Below are 27,488 nucleotides of genomic sequence, written 5' to 3' on the forward strand. Positions count from 1 at the left end.
TTGAGATGTTAAAGATATTCTTTAGTCATTTGTCTTTCCAGTGGATTGAGTTTCATTTTGGAGACACGTCTTAAATATTTCCCTCCATTTAAGGGCACAAAGTGTGACAAAGACACATTTCAACCTCTTAAATTAAAAATTAAAGGCTCTTTCTTAAACGTCGCCGATAAAAGGCGTGATTTTTTTGCAGTGTGAGTTTCCTGCTGAGTGTTGACCCAGATTCTGAGGTAGTATCACATCCAGCTTCATCGTTTTCAAGTGTCTCTCTCCAAGTCAGTGTACGCCGGCTGTCGTATGGCATATTTAAAAAAATTCTGGTATATTTGTTACGGGATCTGTTTGAATTTTAATTGATTCACAGTCCGTTGTGGCACCTAATAGTGTGTTTATATATGCTTGAGTGAGCGAGGTTTAGATAACGTTTGGGACATACCTTTCGGCAGAGCTGTCCGGCTCTATGAAGCGGATAAGGGGGGGTGCAGAGAGAGTCTCTGTCGCAAATATTCCACCTTGCAGTTGAACCCCAAACCCATTTAGAGGGTCTCCTCTCAGAGTGACTTCGCTGGACTCGGTGTGGACTATCTGACCACCGGGGCCCACAGAACTTGAGGCTAAAGAAACGGCTAAAAAGACAGAAGTTTCACAAAATAAATATTGTAAATGTACAATTTGATTTCATCCATTAAGGGGCTGTTCCCACAGAATGTGTTTTCATGTTTAAAAACATAAGATGCAGTCCAGTGTACTGAAAAAAAATCCTGCAAGGTCTAGAGATGCACTGTTTTAAGTTTAAACTTCTTTTAACTTGAACAGCACGTTTAGAGCGCCACATCATGTGGGAGATGCTGACACAAGACGCAAGGGCAACAGTCAAACAAATTCTTTGTGAACGGCCCCTAAAAGTGAAACTCTATTTCAAAATCTAGTAAAACGTATGTCCAAGATGGAGAAATGAACTGAGATAAATGTAGAATTATTCAGTAATTAGGTATAAAAAAGAATAGATTAAAATACACAATATTTGTGTAATGTTGTAAGCTTAGCAACATGCTACCATCGCCATTGGCATTTTAAGAAATTATATATAAAAACATTCTAATTAAAAAAAAGCTATTTACCCAACATGCTAAAATCTAACTCTGTAAATAAAAGTAGTTTAATTGATAGATAAAAATAATCCAATCCAATAAAAAATATGCTATGTACCAAATTAATGTTTAGAGTGCTGAGTTGTTAGCTTAGCAACATGCTAACATCTCTACTGCCATTTCTTTAAAATGTTATATAAAAACATTTTAATCAGTTTAATAAAAAGTAGACAATTTACCCAATATTTGTGTTCACTGTTTTGTAATAGTGCTAACCCTGATAGCACATATACATCGCAGAGACGTCTATTTGACGTCTGCATTTACATCTGCAAGACATATTTTTTAGAGTGTTTGCTCATCTGCAATATGTCTATAGGACGTTTCCTATCAGATGTCAAATAGACATCTTTTAGATGTCTTTAAGATGTCTTTAAGATATCTGTAAGATGTTTCTGATTTAGAATATATGTAAAACTGACATCTTATAGACGTCTGCCAGATGTTTGTACACAGCAGATGCTTTCCAGATCAAGTGATCTTTAAAAGACATCTTGCAGACGTATATATGTGCTATCTGGGTTTTCTCATCTGCAATATGTCTATAGGACGCTTCCTATTAAATGTCAAATAGACGTCTATTAGATGTCTTCAAGATGTTTATGATTTAGAATGTATGTAAAACTGACATCTTATAGACATCTGTCAGATGTTTGTACACAGCAGATGCTTTCCAGATCAAGTGATCTTTAACAGACATCTTGCAGACATATGTGTGCTATCTGGGAAGAGTATTGTTGTTAACCCTGATAGCATACATTCATCATAGAGACGTCTATTTGACGTCTGCATTTACATCTGGAAGTCTTCGCTCATGTGCAATACGTCTATACGACATTTCCTATCAGATGTCTATTAGATGTCTTTAAGATGTTTATGATTTAGAATTTTTGTAAAACTACCATCTTACAGACGTCTGTCAGATGTTTGTACACAGCAGATGCTTTCTAGATCAAGTGATCTTTAACAGACATCTTGCAGACATATGTGTGCTATCTGGGAAGAGTATTGTTGTTAACCCTGATAGCATACATTCATCATAGAGACATCTATTTGACATCTGCATTTACATCTGGAAGTCTTCGCTCATGTGCAATACGTCTATACAACATTTCCTATCAGATGTCTATTAGATGTCTTTAAGATGTTTATGATTTAGAATTTTTGTAAAACTACCATCTTACAGACGTCTGTCAGATGTTTGTACACAGCAGATGCTTTCTAGATCAAGTGATCTTTAACAGACATCTTGCAGATACACGTGTGCTATCTGGGAACTTAGCAACATGTGTGTACTATGTATTACCTAGTAGGACATAGAGTACTTTGTTATTAGTTTAGCAACACGCCAATATCTAAATCTGTAAATAAAGTAGTTTAATTGATAAGAGTTTGATCCAATAAAAATAGACTTTCCAATACACATACTGTAACAGTGCTTAGAGTACTGAATTGTTGTTAGCTTAGCAACATGCTAACATCTCTACTGCCATTTTTCTAAATTTTATCAAAAAACATTTTAATCAGTTTAATAAAAAGTAGACAATTTACCCAATATTTGTGTTCACTGTTTTAGTGATAGTGTAAACCCTGATAGCACACATACATGTTAAAAAAAAAAAAAAAAAAAAAAAAAAAAAAAACAACATGAATAAAACAATACAACATTACCTATGCATTTTTCATTAATTACAACTTTGCGGTGCATTCAACTCGCAAATACGATCTTCCCAACATCACTTTCATGAGTTCGCCACCCATTCAGACTTAATAGTCATTGAGTTCAACTCCCTATTGCGATACTACACAGAGAAAGAATAACAGATATAGGTATAGATATAGATATATAGAGATGGGGAGGTGGAGGGAATCATCTTGTAATGATGATTGACAGGACTGAATGATCCTCCTCCTCCGAAATCTACATTTGGAACATTGTTTTATGAACCACTGCGTCCTTAATCTAACATCTAACTCTACTACAATCAGTAATGCGTATAGTCGTTTCATAAGAAGCCATTTAAAAGCTGCTTACGTAGAGCTTTACAAATCAGTCACTGGTGAGATGAAATGCATTACGTTAATATGCTGTTTTAGACCAGGAAATATCTCAAGAAAACCCATCCAGTCACCTACAGGAGCTTTTGTGCTCTTTTTTCCTTTGTCGTCTCTTTAGCATGGAGTTCCGTGGGCTCATGGGAGGAGCGGTCCTGGGCAGCGTGCTGGAACCCTGGCTGGTCATGCCTGATGTGGTAGTGGACCCGGGAGAGAAGTTAGTGCAGACTACCGCTAGAGAGAAGAGAGAAATGGAAAGAGAAAGTCAGGCGGTGTAGCCGCATTTAAAAAATTCAAAATCAAAAAGATGGCAATGGTCCAAGAGACGAGCGGCTCACTGCAGGTTAATGATCCATGTTCTATTGGTCCCTTGCTAGTCTTTGCAGTTCTAGGCACTAAACATTTGTTATTCAAGGGGACGTTATATTGGATTTGGAGGCAACCGCTGGGAGGTGGATGTCTGGGTTAAGAACAATATTCCATATTATCGTAATGCTATTTTACATGTAAATGAAGATGGATGACTTCAACTATAAAGGTAGACTTTCTGAAGAAATGGGAGTTGGTCAGTAAAAACGGCATTTTGGTGCAGGAAACCCAGACTAAAAAAATGCTACAGAAGTGTAAAATAAAAGTGGGGTCATATTAGCAATACTTCATTAAAATTTCAGAGCAAAAAAGGCCAGTACTATTGTTAATATTGTAGTGATGCATGAAGCAAAGGCCACAAAAAAGTCACATTCAAACAAAGCAGATTTCTATTGGCCAATGCAGCAAATTCACTTGAACATCTTGAACGTGAGGGAAATCTGTGAGGGGAACTCTGCAAACCTTTCCACCCTAATGCAAAACTCTCAACTGTGTGGACTAACTGGGACTTTAGATTTCATAAATAATACTTTATTTTGCATAACTGCAACATTTTTTGTAGGCGTTATTTTTCTCAATTTTATGCAAATTATGTGACCAACTTGAACCCAAGCGAAATCTGCAAGGGAAATTTTTTTGCCGTCAAGTCCAACTCCCAAATTTTGTGTGAATTTAAGTTACCAACTGGAAACAGGATTGAAATACGCAAAACAAAAAATAATTTGCCCTCACACAAAACTTTTCCACCCTCAAGCAAAACTCTCAATCGTGTGTGTTAAGGGGAACATTAGACTTCATAGTTAGTACTTTATTTATCATAATTGCTAGATTTTTTTCTGACTTTTATGAAAATTTGTGACCAACTTGAACTCGAGCGAAATCTGCAAGGGAAATGTTTGCCCTCATGTAAAACTCACAATCAAACTTCTCTTTAAATAACTCAATATCATCTGTGAAATTTTGCACAAATTTATATGACCAACAGAAAACATGAGTGGAATTTGCAAAACAAAACCATTTTTGCCCTCATTCGAAACTTTTCCACCCTCAAGCAAAACTCTCAATAATTTGGGCTAACTGGGACTTTAGACTTCATAATTAGGACTTTATTTTTCAGAATTATCAGGTTTTATTCTTTTTTTTTCTACTTTTATGCAAATTTATGTGACTCAAACGCGATTATACATGGAATACACGGAAAACCTTCGAGTGAAACTTTTTTCGCCTTTGTGAGAAACTCCCAAATGTGTAGACTCCTATTTAAATGACTGGATAATTGCACAAAATTTTGTGCGAATTCACATAACCAACTTGAACCCAAGCGAAATCTGTAAGGGAAACTATTTTGCCTTTAAGTCAAACTCCCAATCGAAGTTCTATTTAAATGACTTGATATCATCTGTGTAATTCTGTACGAATTTACATGACCAATGGGAAACACGAGTGAAATTTGTAAAACAAACAATATTTTGCCCTCATGCAAAAATCTCAATCGTGTGGGCTAACGGGAACATTAGACTTCATAATTATAACTTTATTTCTCATAATTGTGACATTTTTGTCATTGAGATTTTTTTTCTAACATTTATGCAAATTTATGTGACCAACTTGAACTCGAGCGAAATCTGCAAGGGAGCTTTCTGCCATCACACGAAACTCAGCTGTTTAAATGACTGGAAATTGTCTGTGAAATTTCACGCATATTTGTGTGACCACTTTTTTACCTTCATGAGAAACTCTCAAACATGTCGACTCCCACTTAAAATTTCGTGTGAATTCGCATCAACTTGAACACAAGTGGAATCTGTAAGGGAAACTTACAATTTGTGTGAACGACTGGAAACAGGTATGAAATTTGCAAAACCAAAAAATATTGTGCCCTCACATGAAACAATGTGCAAACTCCTATTTAATGACTAGATACTGTCTATGAAATTTTGTGTGACAAGCTTGAGCATAAGCAAAAGTAGCAAGGGAAATTTTTTGTTTGACCTCACGCTAAAACGCATCTGCACAAACATCATCTGCACAATTTATGCAAATTTGCATTATCAATGCAAAAACAAGCAAAATATATGAGGAAAATTTGCTCCCTCATGCGAAACTCCCAATTGTGTGGACGCGTATTTAAAATTACTAGATATTGTTTGCGATATTTGCGTGAACACAAGCGAAATCTGAGAAACTTTTTCATCCTCATGCAAAACTTTGGTCTTGCAGACTCCTGTTTTAATGACTTATTTTCCGTAAATTTATGCCCTCATGCGAAACTCACTATTGCACAGACTCCTGTTCAAATGACTTGATATTGTCTGTGAAACTTCATGCAAATTTGTGAGTGGAAACTTTTTTGCCCCAATCGCATTAACTCATTTTTAAATGACTTGATATAATCTGCTAACTTTTGTGTGAATTTGTGTGAACAAATGGAACACGAGTGAAATTTGCAAAACAAAAAATATTTTGTCCTCACGTAAAACTCCCATATTTGCAGACTCCTATTTAATGACTGGATATTGTCCATGAAATTTTGTGTGACCAATTTGAACGCAAGCAAAATCTGCAAGGAAAACTTGCTAAACCCAATCATGCAGACTCCTAATTAAATTACTAGATATCATCTGAGAAATGTATGCGAATTTGCATTCTCAATGTGAACACAAATATGTGCAGAAAATGTTCTGCCTTCATTATTATCTTCATAAAGGATGGTAATTGTGTGAAAATGATGTAATGTAGTTACATTTGCAGTAATCCTGAGAGCTGGATGGGTTACTGGAAGCAGAGGTCCATGTTGAAGTCTTACAGTGACCAGGATGTTGGGAATGGCAGTAGTTCACACAGGGGTCCCAGCAGTGCGGGTGGTCACTTTTCTGAACTTTCACTAAAAATAAAGAATTATTTACTAAATTGAGATATTAATTACAAGATTATCAAAATAAACAACAACAGAATGCAAAATATATGTTTACATTTTTATATAAAATACATGTACATACATACATGCGGTGTTCCTTCTATATTGTTCTCATTAATACTCATTTGAATACTAAAAATCCATCATTTGGAGTCTTGAGGGTCTGTTAAAGTCGCATTCAAGTGATAATATCCGTCTCTAATACTGGTCTGTGGAAAATGAATGTGCATGCAAAACAATGAGGAAGCTCATCAACAAACAGGCTAATGAAGTCCTGCTGCTAGAGGCAGGCTGTATAATTGAGTGCCTCTGTGTGCGTGTATGCGCTTGTTCTTATTTGTTCTGCAGTATCTCCAAGCACACATAATGCAGTAGGTTTGACAGGAGCAAAAGACTGAATTTAAAAGACAGTAAAATTAATTGAATAAATTAGCAAGAACACTTGAAACAAGTCATTTATTATACGGTAGTGGTTCGCAACTGGTTTTGCTTCAGGACCAGATTCTGGACATCAAGGGGCAACCTAATGCAAGATCAAAATTGTTTATCATACAAGTAATAGAACAACAAATATGAGATATATTAATGTTACCATGAACTGCAACATTATCGGTTTAATATTTTAATTACAATTATGACTTTGTCTCACAAATGCAATTGACTTCTCTTAACTGCAACTTTATATCTTGTAATTGAGACTTTTATTCATGTAATTAGGTCTTTTTTCATGCAATTGGGAATTAGTTTCCTTGTAATTTTCACTGTTTTGTAACTGTGACTTCATTTCTTGTAACTGACTCTTTTTGACTCAATAATTGCATCTTTTTTTTTCTTATAATTCAGACTTTATTTCTTGTAATTGCGGTTTTATTGTAATTGTGAAATAATTTCTTGTAGTTGCGTCTACAGTATCTTGTAAACGCTGCTTCTTTTCTCATAATTGAGACTATTTCTCTTAATTGCAAGTGCAACTATCTCATAATTGCAACATTATTTCTCATTTTGAGACGTTATTTCTTGTAATTGTGATTATTTTCTAACGTTGACTTCATTTATTGTAATTGCTACTATATTTCTCATAATTGCGGCTATTAAAATGGAAATAATTTCTTGTAATTTTGACTATGGTATCTTGTATCTTAAGGTATCTTAAATTGCAACTTTTTTTATAACTGCGATTATATCTCACAATTGCAAAATTATTTATTGTAATTGTGACTTTATTATAACTCTATACATTTCTTGTAATTGCGACATTATTTATTATAATTTTAACATTATTTCTGATATTTCCAACTATAGCTGTCACATTGTGACTATCTCATAACTGTGACATTATTACTCATAATTGTGACATTATTTCCTATAATTGTAACTAGCTCATAACTGTGTCATTATTTCTCATAATTGCAACATTATTTCTCATAATTGCAGCTATCTCATAATTTCAACATTATTTCTCATAGCTGCCACATTACTTCTGAGAACTGCAACATTATTTCTCAAAATCGCAACATTATTTCTCATAATTGTGACATCATTTCTCAGAATTGTGGCTCTCATAACTGTGACATTATTTCTCATAACTGTAATAGTCTTATCATTGCGATTTTTCACAATTGCGATTATATCTTAAAATTGCAACATTATTTCTTATAATTGCATCTCATAGCTGCCACATTATTTCTGACAACTGCAACATAATTTCTAATAATTGCAACATTGTATTTTATAATTGCGACTATCTAATAACTGTGACATTATTACTCATAATTGTGACATTATTTCCTATAATTGTAACTAGCTCATTACTGTGTCATTATTTCTCATAATTGCAACATTATTTCTCATAATTGGGGCTATCTCATAATTTCAACATTATTTCTCTTAGCTGTCACATTATTTCTGAGAACTGCAACATTATTTCTCAAAATCGCAGCATTATTTCTCATAACTGTGACATTATTTCTCAGAATTGTGACTATCTCATAACTGTGACATTATTTCTCATAATTCTGATAATCTTATGCGATTTTTTTAGAAATTGCGACTATATCTTAAAATTGCAACATTACAAAAAAATTGCAATATTATAATTGTGACTTAAATATCCTTTAACTGTCATAACTGTGACTTTATTTCTCATAATTGTGACTTTCTCATAATTGCATTATTTCTCGTAATTGTGACATTGTTTCTCACAACTGGGGAGTTGTATATCTTATCACTGCAACATTATTTTTTATAATTGTGACCATATCTTAAAATTGCAAAATTATTTCTTGTAATTGCGACTTAAATATCTTGTAACTCTCATAACTGTGACATTATTTCTCATCATTGCAACATTATTTCTCATAACTGTGACATTATTTCTCATAACTGCAACTATATCTAATCATTGCGACATTATTTTTCATAATTGTGACTATATCTTAAAATTGCAACAATATTTCTTGTAATTGTGACTATATCTCAAAATTGCAACATTGTTTCTTGTAATTGCGACTTTATTATAACTGTATACATTTCTTGCAATTTAGACTTAAATATCTTGTAACTCTCATAACTGTGACATTATTTCTCATAATTGCGACTATCTCATATCTGCAACATTATTTTCGACAACTGCAACATCTATTTCTTGTAACTGCATTTTCTTTCTCAATTACAACTAGATCTCAATTCTGCCTCATAACAACTTTTCTCATAATTGTGACTATAACAATTGTGAATTTACATCTTATACATAATTGTCATTTCTCATAATTGCGCATTGATTTCACACAACGTGACTATTCTTATTTTTAATTATCTACGTATGTTTATCTGGCAGTTGGTTTATTGATGGTCCAAAGTGATTTGCCTGTTTAGATCATCAGCAAACCAGCTACCCTGTTCCAAAATTTAGAACCAACTTGAGATGGATTTTTCAGCAGGGTATTAATAACGTGAAACGCCCTAACTAAGTAATATGACATTCAACAACTTAGCTTTAACTTAGCTTAGCTTTACCCTCCTCCATTTCTGGAAAACCATAAGAAGCTTTAAAACACTCAGAGAGATGTGTGTATTTGTATGTGTGGTTACACTTTGTGGTATAAATGAAGTCTACTCGCTACTTTTTTTAATCTTTGTTACATACTAAACAAACATTTTGACTCCTGCACATATTAGCATTATGTTTGTATTTTTTTGCCACACAGAATGTGATGAGACGTTAAGAAATGCCACTTTCAGACAGATTTTCACAAGCCAGGTTAAATACTACTATCTGTTCGTCTGAGCACCAATGAGGCATCTTCTAACGTTTGAGTGCTAAATCCCTCTTCCTTGTGGCTTATGCTAAGCTCGTCTACTAGGTCTCAAAGAAACACAACTCTGTCTCTTGATGTAGGAATTGAGAACACCAGGAATGATGACGGTAAAGTCTCCCACACACGCTGATGTGACAGGAGCTTAATTTGAGTAAGGAGATTACAATACTGCTTTTTTAAGACCACGTCATTTAGCTAAAACATGAATTCAACCAGCAGGTGACTGACACTAAGGTTATTAGCAGTGGTTTTGGCTAATTTGCTATTAAATTGTGTGTCGTTAATTCTGTATTGCAAAATACAGACATACTGTACAAATAAAAGACTTCAAAAAATCTGAACTACCATCTGAACGTTAGCTGTTTTCCATCCGAAGTGGGTTGTGTAACGTGAGTCAGTGACATAAAGCTATTTGTGTATTCAGAAATATATTACAAATGTTATTCCAAAAAAAAGAACAACAAATCACATTTACAATTTCTCTTAATCATGTGAAATAATGTTGCATTTATTATGTAAATTATTTATGTAAAACTGTAAATTAATTTATTGTAATTGCAATTGCCATAACATTTTTTGCCATAACACAATTCCAACATTTTTTGCACTGTGACTTATTTTCTCATAAATGAGTCTTTAGTTCTTGAAATTGCAACTACATCTCATAATTGTGACATTGTTGTAATTGCACATAATTGCGACATTATTTCTCATAATTGCTGCTTTATTATAATTGTGTATTAATTTCATGTAATTGTGACTAAAGTATCTTGTATCTTGTGGTTTCATTTCTTATAACTGCAACTTGTAACGGTGACTTTCTCATAACTGTAACAAAATTTGTGTTATCTGTGACATGATTTTTCATAATTGTGGATATTTTGTAACTGTGACTTAATTTCTCATAAACAAGCCTTTATTTCTCTAATTGCAACTATATCTAATACTTGTGACATTATTTTTTGTAATTCCGACTATATTTCATAACTATAACATTATTTCTCATATCTGTGACATTATTTCTCGTAACTGCGACTATTTTGTAACAGTGACTTCATTTCTCATAAATGAGACTTTATTTTTTCAAATTGCAACTATATCTCATTACTGTGACATTATTTTTGTAATATTGACTATTTTGTAACTGTGACTTAATTTCTCATAAACAAGACTATATATCTCTAATTGCAACTATATCTAATAATTGTGGCATTATTTTTTGTAATTCCGACTACATTGCATAACTGTAACATTATTTCTCATATCTGTGACCTTATTTCTTGTAATTGTGATTGTTTTGAAACTGTGACTTCATGTCTCATAAATGAGACTTTTTTCTCAAATTGTAACTATATCTCATAATTCTAACATTATTTTTGTAATTGCGACTTTATACCTGTAACATTATTTTTCATATCTGTGACATTATGTCTTGTAATTGCTAATATTTTGTAACTGTGACTTCATTTCTCATAAACGAGCCTTTATTTCTCTAATTGCAACTATATCTAATACTTGTGACATTATTTTTTGTAATTCCGACTATATTTCATAACTGTAACATTATTTATCATATCTGTGACATTATTTATCATAACTGCGACTATTTTGTAACTGTGACTTCATTTCTCATAAACAAGACTTTATTTCTCTAATTGCAACTATATCTAATAATTGTGGCATTATTTTTTGTAATTCCGACTACATTTCATAACTGTAACATTATTTCTCATATCTGTGACCTTATTTCTCGTAACTGCGACTATTTTGTAACGGTGACTTCATTTCTCATAAATGAGACTTTATTTCTCTAATTGCAACTATATCTCATTACTGTGACATTATTTTTGTAATTTTGACTATTTTGTAACTGTGACTTCATTTCTCATAAACAAGACTTTATTTCTCTAATTGCAACTATGTCTAATAATTGTGACATTATTTTTGTAATTGTGACTATATTTCATAACTATAACATTATTTCTCATATCTGTGACATTATTTCTCGTAACTGCGACTATTTTGTAACGGTGACTTCATTTCTCATAAATGAGACTTTATTTTTTCAAATTGCAACTATATCTCATTACTGTGACATTATTTTTGCAATATTGACTATTTTGTAACTGTGACTTAATTTCTCATAAACAAGACTATATATCTCTAATTGCAACTATATCTAATAATTGTGACATTATTTTTGTAATTCCGACTACATTTCATAACTGTAACATTATTTCTCATATCTGTGACCTTATTTCTCGTAACTGCGACTATTTTGTAACGGTGACTTCATGTCTCATAAATGAGACTTTATTTTTTTCAAATTGCAACTATATCTCATAATTCTAACATTATTTTTGTAATTGCGACTTTATACCTGTAACATTATTTTTCATATCTGTGACATTATGTCTTGTAATTGCAAATATTTTGTAACTGTGACTTCATTTCTCATAAATGAGACTTTATTTTTTTCAAATTGCAACTATATCTTATTACTCTGACATTATTTTTGTAATTTTGACTATTTTGTAACTGTGACTTCATTTCTCATAAACAAGACTTTATTTCTCTAATTGCAACTATATCTAATAATTGTGACATTATTTTTGTAAGCGTGACTATATTTCATAACTATAACATTATTTCTCAAATCTGTGACATTATTTCTCGTAACTGCGACTATTTTGTAATGTGACTTCATTTCTCATAAATGAGACTTTATTTTTTCAAATTGCAACTATATCTCATTACTGTGACATTATTTTTGTAATTGCGACTTAATACCTGTAACATTATTTTTCATATCTGTGACATTATGTCTTGTAATTGTGACGTTGTAATTGCAACTATATTTCATAACTGTGACATTATTTCTTGTAATTGTGACTTTATTGTAACTGTATTCATTTCATTTAATTGTGACTAAAGCATTTTGTTACTGTGGCTTCATTTCTTATAACCGTAACTTTATTACTCATAACTGAGACTTTATTTCTCGTAATTACAATTATATCTCAAAACTGTGACTTCTATTCTGTTCTATTCTATGTAATATCAATGTTGCTTTGTAAATAAGTGTCTACCAAATATGCAAATGTATTCAAATGTACATAATTTATTCTTCCTCACTTTAATTTCTAGAATCTCCTAGACAGCAATCCCCGAAAGAGATTGTTACCAGACATTCCTCCTTTTCTTCCCCTAACAAGGTCAGCTACAATATTTGCATATATAAATTCTGAAATCAAAAACGTAAGAGAAATATGGCACAATATCAAATTCCATTTATTTCCTGGGTGAAGTTTCTATGTATTATTGACACGGGCTCGGCAAGTGGGCGTCAATTCTTGATTGAAGTCCTGCCGGGGCTGAAAGTTCACACTCGCAAATATGTTTTTTCCATCATTACAGCCTTCCACCTCCTCTCTCGGGTTCTCAGCGCGGCAGGGAATGACCTATATAGTGCCATGTGATATTTTGGCAGGACAGATCAGATGCTGAAAACATAACCACTTTACTTGTCCGTATCCATTAGAGACGTTTGTTCCAGTGCCCAAAAATCTGGACGTCAAGGCTTTGCTGGCATCATAAACTCTGTTTTATGATTTATGCGAGCAATGTGTGGAATTCAAGAGGCCATATTTTCAGTTTTAAAGCTTTGGTGGACGTAATTAACTGTCACAGGCCGAACCATGGCAGCAGAAGTGGGGCAAAAATTGGACTAGATTGAAATAGATGGGGATCTACAGTTCTGGATGATTGCAGAACCAGAAATAGCAAGAACTTCAAAGTCAAAGTAAAAACAACCATCTGCAGTTTCAATGTCTTCTATAATTGAACCTGTTAATAAATTATAATGTTTGTAAACTATTTTATATTAAAAGTGTGCTAAATCACAATGTGAACACTCACATGTAACAGCTTCAAAGTCAACTTAAAACAACCATCTGAAGTTTCAGAATCTTCTATAATTGAAGTCGCCCAATCATTGGGTGCATCCATAAAGTCATGCAATTATAGAAAATGTTTATACGCTCGACGATAATAAGCTATTGATTAGATTCTCAGAGAACGTCGCTGCAAACAGTCCGAGAGCTCACGCAGGCTACTAATTCAGGCTTTTAGTGCAATGTGGTCCGCACAGTCGGACATCTGTTCATCTGCTGCATTTGCATATAAACGGGATGAAAATAACCAATCTGGGTCTGCGTCCACTGCGTCTCGGTTTGATATCGAGCCGCTGTCTGCTGGTTTTCTAGGGTGAGCAGGTCTCCGTGATTAAATCTGTCCTGCGGTCTTAAGCTCGTGGGGCGACATCAAGCAGAACGAGAAGCTAATTAAATGAGAGGACAGCAGATGAGATGACAGAGCAGTCTCGCCATCCATGTTTTCTCGTCCTCATTTGTGCATCCGAAGAGGATACATGTGAAGTTTATATCGCTATAATTAGCGACAGATTATTATGACCTCCTTTGGAATAAACAGGGAAACAAACGGTTGCCTTAGACTTCACAAAAAGTACTGCGGTTCAGTATGATAGTCATGAACAATTACCATAATATACTATTGGATTTACATGGTACTTGACTTGCTCAGTGGCAACACAGTACGAGTTTTACAGTACAAGTATTAAAACATTCTTAAAATCAAGAAACATTTACTTAAGAGGTAAAATGACACTCATTAAGACAATGTTTCTAAATGAAAAAAAAATTCAAAATTAAGTGAGTTTATGTTTAAGATGTGCAAAAAATTGCCATCGTTTTAAGAAAAATAATCTTAATTTAAAGGGAAAACAAGTTTGTTTTTCTTAACCCTTGTTTGAAGCATAAACTCACTTAATTTTGATACATTTTTAAGAAAACAAGATTTGGTATCTTAAGTAGTATTACTTCTGTTTGAACTGGAAAGCAAAACAAAAATACTAAATAAGAAAATTTGTGTTTATTTATTTATTTCCCATGAAATAAGACTAATTTTAAAATGAGTTTCAAAGGATGAATTTTGAGGGTTTTAAACTTTCAATCAATATATAATTTATGATAATTTCTAAACAGTGATAGGGAAAAAGGCAACTAAAACAGACTTAAAAAGGTCAAAAACAAGTAACAAAGGTCAGAACTCCTGTTATGCTGTAGATTTTTGAGGTGCATTCTTGTCATAAATTAATCTATTACAGTTTCTACATAATTTGTGACAAAAAACAGTGGTAAAATATGTATTTAGGAGTCTTAGACATTTCCAGTGATTTATAGTTTGTCATGATTAGGTTAAGATTTAATTGTAATATAGTGAAGTAACTTAGGCGTCCATCTGAGGGGACGGGTGAAAGTTAAAAGGAAAAAAAAAAAAAAAATGAAATTACTTAAAATGTCTCGTGGTGTAATATATATTTATTTATTTATTTATTTATTTATTTATTTATTTCCCATGAAATATGGTGAAGATTAAAAAATAGGTTAAAGTGCATATGCCAATTTAATATTTTTTGACCAATTTTACAACTAACTTTTAACAATAAAAAAGAAAAAACGAAGAAATGACTTAAAATGTCATGTGGTGTAACCATCAAGTAAAAAGTAATAACATTTTTTTCCAATTTTACAACTAACTTTCAACAGTTAAAAATTTTTTAAATGTCATGTGGTGTAACCATCAGGTTAATTAATTAATTAATACAAATAAACATGCATACATACATACATAAACCTTCTAAAATATCATGTGATGTAACAACTAAAAACATATTTTTATACCTTAAAAAACATAAATAATGAACTTAATCATTGTTGAAAAAAAAAAAACGAATCAAAGTAAAAAATAAATAAATAAATAAATAAATATCACAAATTATTGATAAATAGAAATGCGGTTTATTATGAGGTTGTTCCACATGACATATTTTACAGCTGGCCATGACATTGATTTGGTCGACAAAAGTTTCTTAGATGTGGTAAAAGTATTTTTACAAATATGATGAATGATTGATTGATAAATAGAATTATGGTTTATTACGAGGTTGCTCCACATGACATATTTTACAACCGGCTATGACTTTGATTTGGTGGACAAAAGTCTTTTAATGTTTATAGTATTTTTATAAAACTTTTAAAATACCATTATTAAACATTATATATATTTAAATAACATTTTTAAAAACACTATTAAATAATATTAAATATGTATTTCATATATTTCTTAGGACAATTAGGACACAAATAGGACACTTGAAATGAGGCACAAAAAATGAGCATTGTGTCAATGACCCATGTGTTACAGTACATTCACAGAGTTTTCCAGAAACAGTTTAGGTCCATTCCAAGATCAGATTCAGCCATCTGTTAAAGATGTCTCAGATTAGGCCTAATCCATGTCTGGAAAAGCACAGCAGTTTTCACATGTTCCCGTCTCTCACCAGTGTCCTGGGGTTTCCCGGGCAGGCGTGTTTGGTGTGCGGGGAGGATCTCTAGTTTGGTCTGATCAGTCGTGCTGGCCAGCAGTTGCGTGGCCTCCAGGACGGAGCAGTGCTCTGTGCTGGTGCCGTCTATAGACAGGATATGATCACCCACGTGTAACGCTCCGGACCTGAGACGCAAACAGAGAACTGCTAGAGCTGTCATAAAAGACAAAAACAACATCGAAAATCACCCAAATTACCACAATAATGAATCTGAATACTCTATTACCATCAGAAATATGTGAAACATATAGAATGGGGAAGTTTATGATAGTGAATGATGTTTTGTACTGTTTTTAAAAAGTAATAAAAATAGGAATGTAGAGAATTGCATATCCATCAAAAATGAATCCTTTGATTCTGATGCAAAACAAAAACAACATTTGATGCATCCTAATAACTACAGCAAATATATATTAGCCTTTTTTTTTTTTCTGATATAACCATATATATATATATATATATATATAAGTTACATGGTTTGTGTTCGGGTCATTTTACACTCGGCTATGTATGGAGTACAATTAGTGTCAAAAATTATTTTTGTAAAATTGTCTATGAAGCTTTTTATTTATTCATTTATTTATTTAAGTAACACCCTTAAAAATGTTTCATGAACAATTTAAATTTATTAAATAATTTCTAAAAAAAAAAAAAAAAAAAAATCCTATTATTTATTTAAAGGTATAACCATTTAGAAAAAAGTAACGAGCTATGTACGGAGGACAATTAAAAAAAAATATATATATATATATATATATATGTAAAATTATCTATTTTTTTTAACTTATTTATTTTTAAAACTAACATCCTTCAACAAATTTACTGTACATAAAATTAAAAATAAATTTAGGACATATAAATAAAGTTTTTGGAGTATAAATTGTCTCTCAATATAGGAAAAATAGGAATATAAAAAAATATGTTAGCTAAAAACAATTTTTGTTGTTTAAAAATGTTTAAAAATGCTTTTTAAAACTGCATTTATGAAAAAAACAGTTCACATAAAAATCAAATTGTACAACAATGGTTTTACAATGATAGAATCATTTGCGTACAAATTTTTTTTACAAAAAACTTTTGTGGGGAAATGAAAACTATTTACGTAAAAATGGCTTTGAACAATTTAATTTCCCATTTGTGGATGAATACGGTAACAAACAATTTGCATAATAAATAAATAAATAAAAGTATGTAAAAAAGAGTTAAAGATAAATTCACATCAAAATAAAACAGTTGCGCGATAGATAGACAGTAAGATAAGATAGATAGATAGATAGATAGATAGATAGATAGATAGATAGATTTATGTAAAATAAAATATTAAAGAAATTACATGAAAATAAAAAGGGTTACACAAAAAAATGGTTTTACTAAAATGTACCCTAAATTTTGAGTAAGTAGTAAAACCATTTCTGTAAAGTCTTTACAAACAATTTAAGAAACAAAATTATTTAAAAGTATTTACAGTTTCACATACAGTATAACCAGTTTATGTTGTTGTAGATGCCAGAGCCATTCTACAAAATTGTATCAGTGACAAAACTTCTGTTTTTGCAGAAATCCTATAGAACTGCTTTATTTGGGGAGTTGCTCATGAAAATATGCAATTTTAGTTGTTTTTAAAGCAATCTGCATAGGAAAATTGCTTAAAAGTGGTTTTATGATTAACAAAGCAGTCTGTCGTGCTGGTGTTTGGTGAATGAGGCTCATTGAGTGTGTACCTGTCCACCACACTGGCGGGTTTGATCTTGTCGATGACGATGGCCTGTTTGTTCCTGTGCATGGCAGTGGTCAGAGTGATTCCCAGACTGGCTCCAGGTGCCTTGGCAATCTCCACCAGCAGAGGACCTGAAGCGTTCGTCACTGAGTCTGACAACAGGTGATAAGGACAGAAAAGGACAGCATTGTTACGCTGTGATTTCTACAGCTTACATTCAATAAAGAGTCTTTCAGAAAGTTTTGAGAGCCAAAAGTTTATTTCAGACCTCTATTTTCTAGGATATGACCTCTTTAACTCCACAAGGAGAACAACAGTGGGCGTTATGCTAATTGTGGTCAGTGTAAATTAGCCTAACAGCATTGTTAAGGGCGTGAAGGTTGTTTCTCCACTCTTGCAGGTCAACAACCTGCTGTTCATCCAGATGAAATAGTGAAGATGGCTAAACAGAGCAGAGATCTCTGGAGAGAAGCACTGTGCTTCTGGAAAATGTATGCAAAAGGACCAGCACTCTCTAAATGCGAAAGTAGTTCAGTTAACTCCATTTAGTCTCTGAAGAGATACATAATTAAAAAAAAAAAAGTTTTTAGTAAAGAAATGCAACTTTGCAAATACTTTAAGACCCTCAAAATACATCTCTTTATTTATTTATTTATACAGATTTGTGTTTGTGTATTATTGTTTATATAACCATTTAAAAAAAGTTAAAAAGTTCAGGTCATTTTGGATGCAGCTATGTATGGAGTACAATTAGTGTCAAAAATACTTTCTGTAAAATTATATATTATGTTAAAAAAACAAAACAAACAAACAAACAAACAAACAAAAACATTTAATTTAAAATAACTTAAGCCTTTTCCTCATATCTCACAAACATTTGGGACTAAATTTTGCTGATAAACTATGTGCTATATGTATGCCTATTGAACGCAACATGAAAAACATTACTTTTTTCATCTGAAAATTCCAAGTAAAACTTAAGGGAATGAAAGTTTGCAAATACTTTAAGACCCTCAAAATACACCTTTTTATTTATTTTTTTTATTTATACAGATTTGTGCAATTATTGTTTAACAGATATAACCATTTAAAAACGTTTTGTGTTCAGGTCATTTTGGACACAGCTATGTATGGAGTACAATTAGTGTCAAAAATACTTGTAAAATTATCTATGAAGCTAAATTAGTGTAAAAAAAAACACCCTTAATTTAAAATGAATTAAGCCTTTTCTTCATATCTCACAAACATTTGGGACTAAATTTTGCTGATAAACTATGTGCTATATGCATGCCTATTGAACGCAACATGAAAAAAATCACTTTTTTTCATCTGAACGTTCAAATTAATGCAAGTAAAACAAATTTATTTTCAAAGTATATTTTCAGAGTAATATGCACGTTTTGTAAAAAAAAAATGCATATGTAGTTTCATAAATTTGGACTTTTTTTTAAACAAGTATTACATTTCATTAATTCCAACAGGTATAATATAGGTAATTCTCAGATGATGTTTTTATAAATTCCATACAATGAGATAATATTAGGGAAATAAAGAATTTTTCATCTTTTTTTGGTGTGATTCGTGACTAATTGGACACAAAAGTTCTTACATTTTTTTATTAATAAAAAGTGGTAAATGCAGTAATTCCACGGTAATAACATGGTAACACTGAACACTTTTATTTATTCACTTATTTCACTTTAAATTATTAAAGTAATTTTTAATATAGATACATTATTCATTTAGTTGACAAATGTTAAGTTAGTTGTTGTTTTATAGAATATTGAATAGAATGTTGTTTTATAGAATAACAATTCTTTGGGTCCAAACAAACCTGTAATTCGAAAATAGTATACAGATTTTAAAGGCATTCTGAGGGTTAATTATAATTTTCTTTCAAAGTGCAACACACAAAGCTAACAACATGTTAATCCACTGGGATATATGGAATTTCCTGTCAATATATAAAACAAGCGCAACTGTGAAGTAACTTACCCATGATGGAGACGTCATACTCAATCTGGAACAGGGCTTCCTGGCCACACTGGGTCAGAACAGTAAGAGCATCGCTGAGAGTGGCACTGTGTAAAACCACACCGTCCACACTTAAGATCCGATCGCCTGCTTTTAGAGTCCCTTCTCTGCACAAGAACACATGCAGAACAGTCACACTTAATTATCAATGAAATGTATTACAAACACACAAAATAAAAACATAATTTGTTTATTCAACTTAAAATAATTTGTTACTCTGCTGCCTTAAAATTTTAAGTTCATTCAACTCATATAGGTTTAGCCAACTTGAAATGTTAAGTTGTACTAAGTGAAAACTTAAGATATTTGAGTTGACTAAACAAAAAATTTAGTTTGTTAAACTTAAAAGCTGGGATTGTTACCCAGCTGCCTTAAAATTTTAGGTTGAATGAACTCAAATATCTAAGTTGCCACTTGGTACAGCTTAACATTTCAAGTTGCCTGAACTTTTTTGAGTTGACTGAACTTAAAATTTTAAGGCAGCTGGGTAATTCAACTTTTTTTTTTTTTTTTTTTTTTTTTTTTTACAGTGTACAGTACAGTGTAAATAGTTTGGGGTCAATATAATTTTATTAAATTAATACTTTTTTTTTCAGTAATGATTCAAGATAATTGATCAAATGTGACAGTAAAGATGACATTTTCTATTCTGTTTTGATCAAATAAATCTGAACTTAAAACATCTCAAATTTAAAACTTCTTTCAAAAACATTTTAGTTTTTTTATTAAGGCAACATAAGGTTGAATATGCTGCCTAGGCAGTGAGCTTATTTAAAATACTCTTGATATTCCACACTAATGCGAGAGAACCTGTATTTTCTTCATGAAACGTCTGGAGGCATTCAGGAACGACAATACAATTTCCACCCATCAATCAAAGCACACTTTGTCTTTAACATCAAAGGCATCTTATTGAAGACATTCAATAAGAATCTCTCTAGACACATACATTTATTTTCTCTTTTGCCAGGTTGCGTGATGCAGATATAAGTAGGGAAAAGCGGTTGGTAAGAGAGGAACGCAAAATCCTAAAACTAAGAATAATAACTAGCCGTCTAAGCTGAGAGGGAAATCTCTGGCCTACTTTCTGGATTTAGATAAAATGCAAATAGTGTGTTGAGACACGACGCTCCAAATGTGGCAGATGACTGCAACAAGAACTGTGTTGCTTATACATGTTGTTCATCAAATTCAATTGCACCTAAAAAGTTAAAAACCAACTAAATTAATAGTTATGTTTTTAGTAAGAATGCTAATCAATTAGCCTGCTAAGCTAACACTCTGTCCTGCACTCCCTGCAGTTGGCATGCTAATAAATTTAGTCTACTGAGCTAACATAATGCTGGATACATGTTTTAAAAGCTGCTTTATGACCTGCTGAATACTGCTCGCTTTATCTTGCTTTATGCAGAAACGTCAAATGCTTAATTTTGGATTGTCCATTACCTGTCAGCAGGACCACCTGGTCGAACATGTGTGACCACCAAAGGACGAGATCTGTGCCAGTCCTCATGGGATCCGCCTGTATTATAACACATATTTAAAAATCTGTAGTTTTTGATTTGATTTTAGGAATATTATAGGAAAGATTAATTTAAATAAATAAATACAATAAAATGAGTGGCAATAAACCCAAACTCACCCCGCATAACAAAGCCGAAGCTGTTGCCCTCTTTCTGCAAACAGATCTCGATTGTCTTGGAAATAACACCTGAGGTACTGTCTGGTGCTAAGAGGGACAACAGAGACAGAAGAGAGGCAATAGCATCTCTAAATCAGCACCTTTTACTGGGCGAATGGTCAGTTCTGCCGGACAATCAGATAAATAAACCCAGATGCAAACTGACGTTCAGCAGAAGGTCAGCCAGAAACACTGAGCTTATAAACTAGACAATTTATCTGTCATGCACAAGATAAACTGGTTAACGATTGTAATATATCATAACACATGCCAAACTGAGCCAATGAGATACAATCACCTCGATCCATTATAATCAGAGTGCATGGATGCGCAGATTTCAGTGTTGATATATTAACTACAGGTCGCTTTCCCAAAAGCACTGTTAGCTAACTATGGTCGCAAGTTTGGTCATTATCAATACAGTTTTATGATTTGGTATTTCCCAAAATCATAGTTCCAACAAACATTCGGAAACAACAGCAAACTTTTCTTGCTAGTATTAGCTAACTATGGTTGCAAACAGCATCATAAAGTTGTGTGTTTAGAAAAACAGCTCGCCTCCTGTTATTAAAAGCATAGTTTCTTGTTAGTATTAGCTAACTGTGATCACAATTTTGGTGATTACCAACATAGTTCTACAATTTCCTGCTTCAGAAACTATACTTCCAATGAACATTCGCAAACAGCAACGTAAAGTTTGCTATTTTCTGAAATCGTAGTTCCAACAAACATTCATAAACATCATTGTAAAGCTGTATGATCAGAACTACAGCTCTCGACTTGTGGTTCGAAGCATAGTTTCTTATTAATATTAGCTAACTACAAACGCAAATTTGGTTGTTACCAACATAGTTCTACAACATGCTGTTTCAGAAACCATAGTTCCAATGAACATTTGTATACAGCATCGCAAAGCTTTGTAGTTATATCTACAGCACTGGACCTGTTGTTAAAAGCACAGTTTCTTGTTAGTATTAGCTAACTATGGTCACAAATTCAGTTGTTACCAACACAGTTGTACAATTTGTGCTTTCCAAATAGCATAGTTCCAACAAACATTCACAAACAGCATCAAAAAGTTGTGTAGTTGGAACTACAGCACTTGTCCTGTTATTAGAAGCATATTTTCTTGTGTGGCTGTGTGGTTGGAACTACAGCTCGCAAATGCAGTCGTTACCTATGTAATTCAACAATTCGCTGTTTCCCGAAATTACAATTTCAACAAAAATTCACAAAGTTATTTGGATGGAACTACAATTTCGAGAAACAGTGAATTGTTGAATTACATAGGTAATGACAGCATTTGAGAGCTGTAGTTCCAACTACACAACTTCACGGATGATGTTTAAGTTCATTGAAACTATGATTTCGGAAAATAGCATATCATAGAACTATGATAGAGACTGCATTTGTGACCAAAGTTAGCTAATACTAACAAGAAACTCTGCCTCTAACCACAGGTCGAGAGCTGTAGTTCCAACCTCAAAGCTTTGCAATGTTTTGCAATGTTGTTAATGTTGAAACAGCAAATTGTACAACTATGATGGTAATGACCAAATTTGCAGTTTTTAACCACAGTTTGAGAGATGTAGTTCCAACTACATAACTTTACGATGCTGTTTGCGAAAGTTTGTTACAACTATGTGTCCTAAAACAGCAAATCGTAGAACTATGATGGTAGCGACCAAATTTGTGAATGTAGTTAGCTCAGTGGTTCTCAGCTCCAGTCCTCAAGGCCCATTGCTCTACACATTTTGTATATCTCCCTCATTTACCACACCTGATTCAGATCATCAGCTCCTTAGGAGAAAGAGGACTGGAGCTGAGAACCACTGAGTTAGCTAATACTAACAAGAAACTATGCTTTATACAGGATGAGAGCTGTAGTTCCAAACACATAACTTCACGATGCTGTTCACAAATTTTCATTGGAACTATTATTTCCGAAACAGGAAATCATAAATTATGTTCTTAATGACCAAACAAAATATCATCTTAAAGTACCACACTGTGCACTTTTTGGTGGTATTAGCCTATAAATGGCTTATCACACCAAACACATGATCACTTAAGACTTCAAGCAACGGTTTTGACGAATGCAATACCATGATATTAGTGATGGACCGATACATCGCCCAAAGGTGCGTTTCCTGCACAACGATGAAATTTGCTGCTACTACTCTGGTATGTCGTATAGTTGGAACTGTTAACTAGCTAGTCATGTTTGTTTCTAAAACCATACTATCTTTGTGGCATGTTGTAATAACAAGGAACTATGCTTAAAACCTCAGGTCAAGAATTACAATTTCAATGAAAATTCGCAAAGTTATTTGGATGGAAGTACAATTCTTGACCTGTGGTTATAAGCATAGTTCCTTGTTAGTACAACATGTGGACCATGGATATGCCACAAAGATAGTATGGTTTTAGAAAACAAACATGACTAGCTAGTTAACTGTTCCAACCATGCATCATACCAGAGTAGTAACAGCAAATTTCATTGTTGTGGAGGAAATGCACCTCTGGGCAATGTATCGGCCCATCACTAATATCATGGGATTGCATTTGTCAAAACCACTGCTTGAAGTCTTAAGAGATCATGTGTTTGGTGTGATAAATAAGCCATTTATAGGCTAATATCACCAAAAAGTAAACAATGTGGTACTTTAAGATGATACTCTGTTTGTTTGTTCAACAAATTGGTAAAGCTAATTTGCTACATCTGCCACTCAAACCAAAACCAAAGACAAACTGGCTAGCTTATGACACATAGTAGCTTTCAACATACATCCATGCATTCTGAATTACTGTGTATAACTATATATACACAACTTAAAGTGGACTTACTGATGCAAAAAGACATTAATGATGATATTCACTCATTCACTCATTCAGTCTGATTGGCTCAGACTGGGGTTACATTGACAGGAACATGCCACAAGACAAGCAAAAGTCAGAATACTCAACTTCCTACCAGGTGAAGGCAGTTCATACTCCACTTCCAGCACGACACGCTCGCCTACGTTCTTTAACAAACTGATGATCTCGTCATGACGCAGCTTGGTCAGGTTGATACCATTGACTGACTTGATGTAGTCGCCCACATTGAGCTGATCGCTCCTGAGACACATTAAAACATAACTCAATCGCAGAATAATACTTAGGATTATGGGTTTGTTCAAATCCCTAAGCCTAATATTAGCAGTAGTGAAACTTTTTATATTGTAATTACTGAAAATATATTAATTAAACAGTTTAGCTAATAACTGGTCCACCATTTATGTTGAACAATGTAAAAGTTGGATTTTCCCATCTTTGAAGAAAGTAGCTTTGTTAGCATAACGTAGAGGAATTAGCAAGATAACGTGGGATGGTCCAGAAACGCTTTCTGTCAATGGTCAAAAACATAGAAAACATAATTATGTTTTGAATGGAAAGTAAAATGCAGTGAGAACTCCTTATCTGTTGTTGAACACCCCACAGGGAGTATAAATATGCTCATTTAGATGCTAATTAGACAAATGAATGCTATTCATTCCCTTTTGTCCTCTGGGCGTACATGCACTAGCACAATGATGCCTGACAAAAATGTATCATCAGCCCAGATGCACTCCATAACATCCTCACACCAGCCACAAGGAAAGAAGAAACAACTGAAGATGGGAAAACTTTCACATCACTGAAATGAGTTTAACCAAAAGTAAGTATGAGGAAACAGAAATTTAACAACTATTTATCAAATTCCCTTCTTTATCTCTAAGGCTCACAACTTACTGTACCTACTTGTGAACAGCGCTTCTAGCTACACGCTTGATTTTATGCACAGTTGCGTTCCGAAATGTGTCGTAATGTGACAGAAATATGCACAGCAGAAATTAGCTTCTTCTGTAGCTACTGTTATGGCAGAAGAACAGTTTGAATCTTGATAAGCATGTTAGCTATAGCTTGTTAAATTATTGCTATTTTTAACTTATAGCTAGCTAACAGCATCAATATTTGAAGCTAATTCTATCAACCACTTAAGCATTGATGCAGTACAATTTCACAGTATCACAAAAACAGTAATGCCAATGTTAAGTATTGTAAGGTAAGGTAACATGTTGCTGCATTAGCGAACATTAGCATAAATTAACCCAGATAGCACATGTACGTTTGCAAGATGTCTGTTAAAGATCTCTTGATCTGGAAAGCATCTGCTGTGTACAAACGTCTGGAAGACATCTGTAAGATGCCAGTTTCACATACATTCTAAATCATAAACATCTTAAAGACATCTAATAGACGTCTATTTGACATCTGATAGGAAATGTCAAATAGACGTATTGCAGATGAGCAAACTACGTAAAAAATACGTATTTGCAGACGTCAAATAGATGTCTCTGAGATGTACGTGTGCTATCAGGGTTGATAGGGAAAGTGCTACAAACATCAGGGTTGATATAGGTCAAAAACGTATTGCAGCACCTGCTGTGTACAAACATCTGTACAAACATCTGACAGACGTCTGTAAGATGTCAGTTTTACATACATTCTAAATCATAGACATCTTAAAGACATCTAATAGACGTCTATTTGACATCTGATAGGAAACGTCCTATAGACAAATTGCAGATGAGCAAACAATGTAAAAAAACATGTCCTCCAGATGTAAATGCAGATGCCAAATATACGTCTCCTTGATGTATGTGTGCTATCACGATCTGCTGTGCACAAATGTCTGACGGACGTCTTTCAGATGCCAGTTTTACATACATTCTAATCATAAACATCTTAAAGGAGTCTAATATATGTATTTTTGACATCTGATAGGAAATGTCCTATAGACGTATTACAGATGAGCAAACACTCTACCCTGATAGCACACGTACATCTCGGAGACGTCTATTTGACGTCTGCATTTACATCTGCAAGACGTAGTTTGCTCATCTGCAACATGTCTATTGGACGGTTCCTATCAAATGTCAAATAGAAATCTATTAGATGTCTTTAAGATGTTTATGATTTAGAATGTATGCAAAACTGACATCTTACAGATGTTTGTACACAGCAGATGCTTTCCAGATCAAGAGATCTTTAACAGACAGGTAATAAATATGTTTTTTCATATGTAAATACAGATGTCAAATAAACATCTCCGTGATGTGTGCGTGCTATCAGGGAAGTTTTTTTTTTTTTTTTTTTTTTTTTTTTTTAATTTAACGGTTTGAATCTTGCTAAGAAAGTTAGCTATAGCTAGTTACCTTGTTGCTATATTTAACTTAAGAATAAATTAGTCGTTTCTACTTTTCTCTTTTAGGTCAGCTACTGCAACGGCAGAACAACAGTTTGAATCTTGCTAAACAAGTTAGCTATAACTAGTCTAGGCTATAACTGCTATGTTGTTAATATAAACTTATAGATAGCTAACAGCATAAATATTTGAAGCTAATTCTATCGACCACTTGAGGACTGCACTTTTTACCACAGTAACAGAAGAACAGTAATGGTAATGTTAAGCAAGTAATGTAACACATCATGTATGCACTGCTACATTAGCAAGCATTAGCATAAATTAAGTGCTTCTATGGTCAGTTCTCTTTTTCATGTCAGCTACTGTAATGGCAGAAGAACATTTGGTAGGAAACGTCCTATAGACGTACTGCAGACGTTTAGCACACGTGCATCTTAGAGACGTCTATTTGACATCTGCATTTACATCTGCAAGACATATTTTTTTAGAGTGTTTGCTGATCTGCAATACGTCTATAGGACGTTTCCTCAGATGTCAAATAGACGTCTATTAGA

The 27,488-nt window shown here is 33.1% G+C and overlaps 1 protein-coding gene across 1 annotated transcript in view; it reads right to left on the minus strand.

Moving 5' to 3' along the window:
* grip2b (glutamate receptor interacting protein 2b) overlaps positions 1-27,488 on the minus strand; it is a 176,742-nt gene that overhangs the window by 34,059 nt on the left and 115,195 nt on the right. Inside the window, exons 4-12 of the mRNA XM_051095091.1 lie at positions 24,679-24,824; positions 21,666-21,752; positions 21,470-21,545; positions 19,985-20,130; positions 17,994-18,141; positions 16,228-16,397; positions 6,316-6,456; positions 3,285-3,437; positions 434-623 (exon numbers count right to left, since the gene is read on the minus strand). Coding sequence (XP_050951048.1) covers positions 434-623; positions 3,285-3,437; positions 6,316-6,456; positions 16,228-16,397; positions 17,994-18,141; positions 19,985-20,130; positions 21,470-21,545; positions 21,666-21,752; positions 24,679-24,824 — 1,257 coding nt within the window. The remainder of the gene's footprint in view (positions 1-433; positions 624-3,284; positions 3,438-6,315; positions 6,457-16,227; positions 16,398-17,993; positions 18,142-19,984; positions 20,131-21,469; positions 21,546-21,665; positions 21,753-24,678; positions 24,825-27,488) is intronic.

The sequence above is a fragment of the Labeo rohita genome, chromosome 22 (genome assembly GCF_022985175.1).
Source record: "Labeo rohita strain BAU-BD-2019 chromosome 22, IGBB_LRoh.1.0, whole genome shotgun sequence".
Lineage (NCBI taxonomy): Eukaryota > Metazoa > Chordata > Actinopteri > Cypriniformes > Cyprinidae > Labeo > Labeo rohita.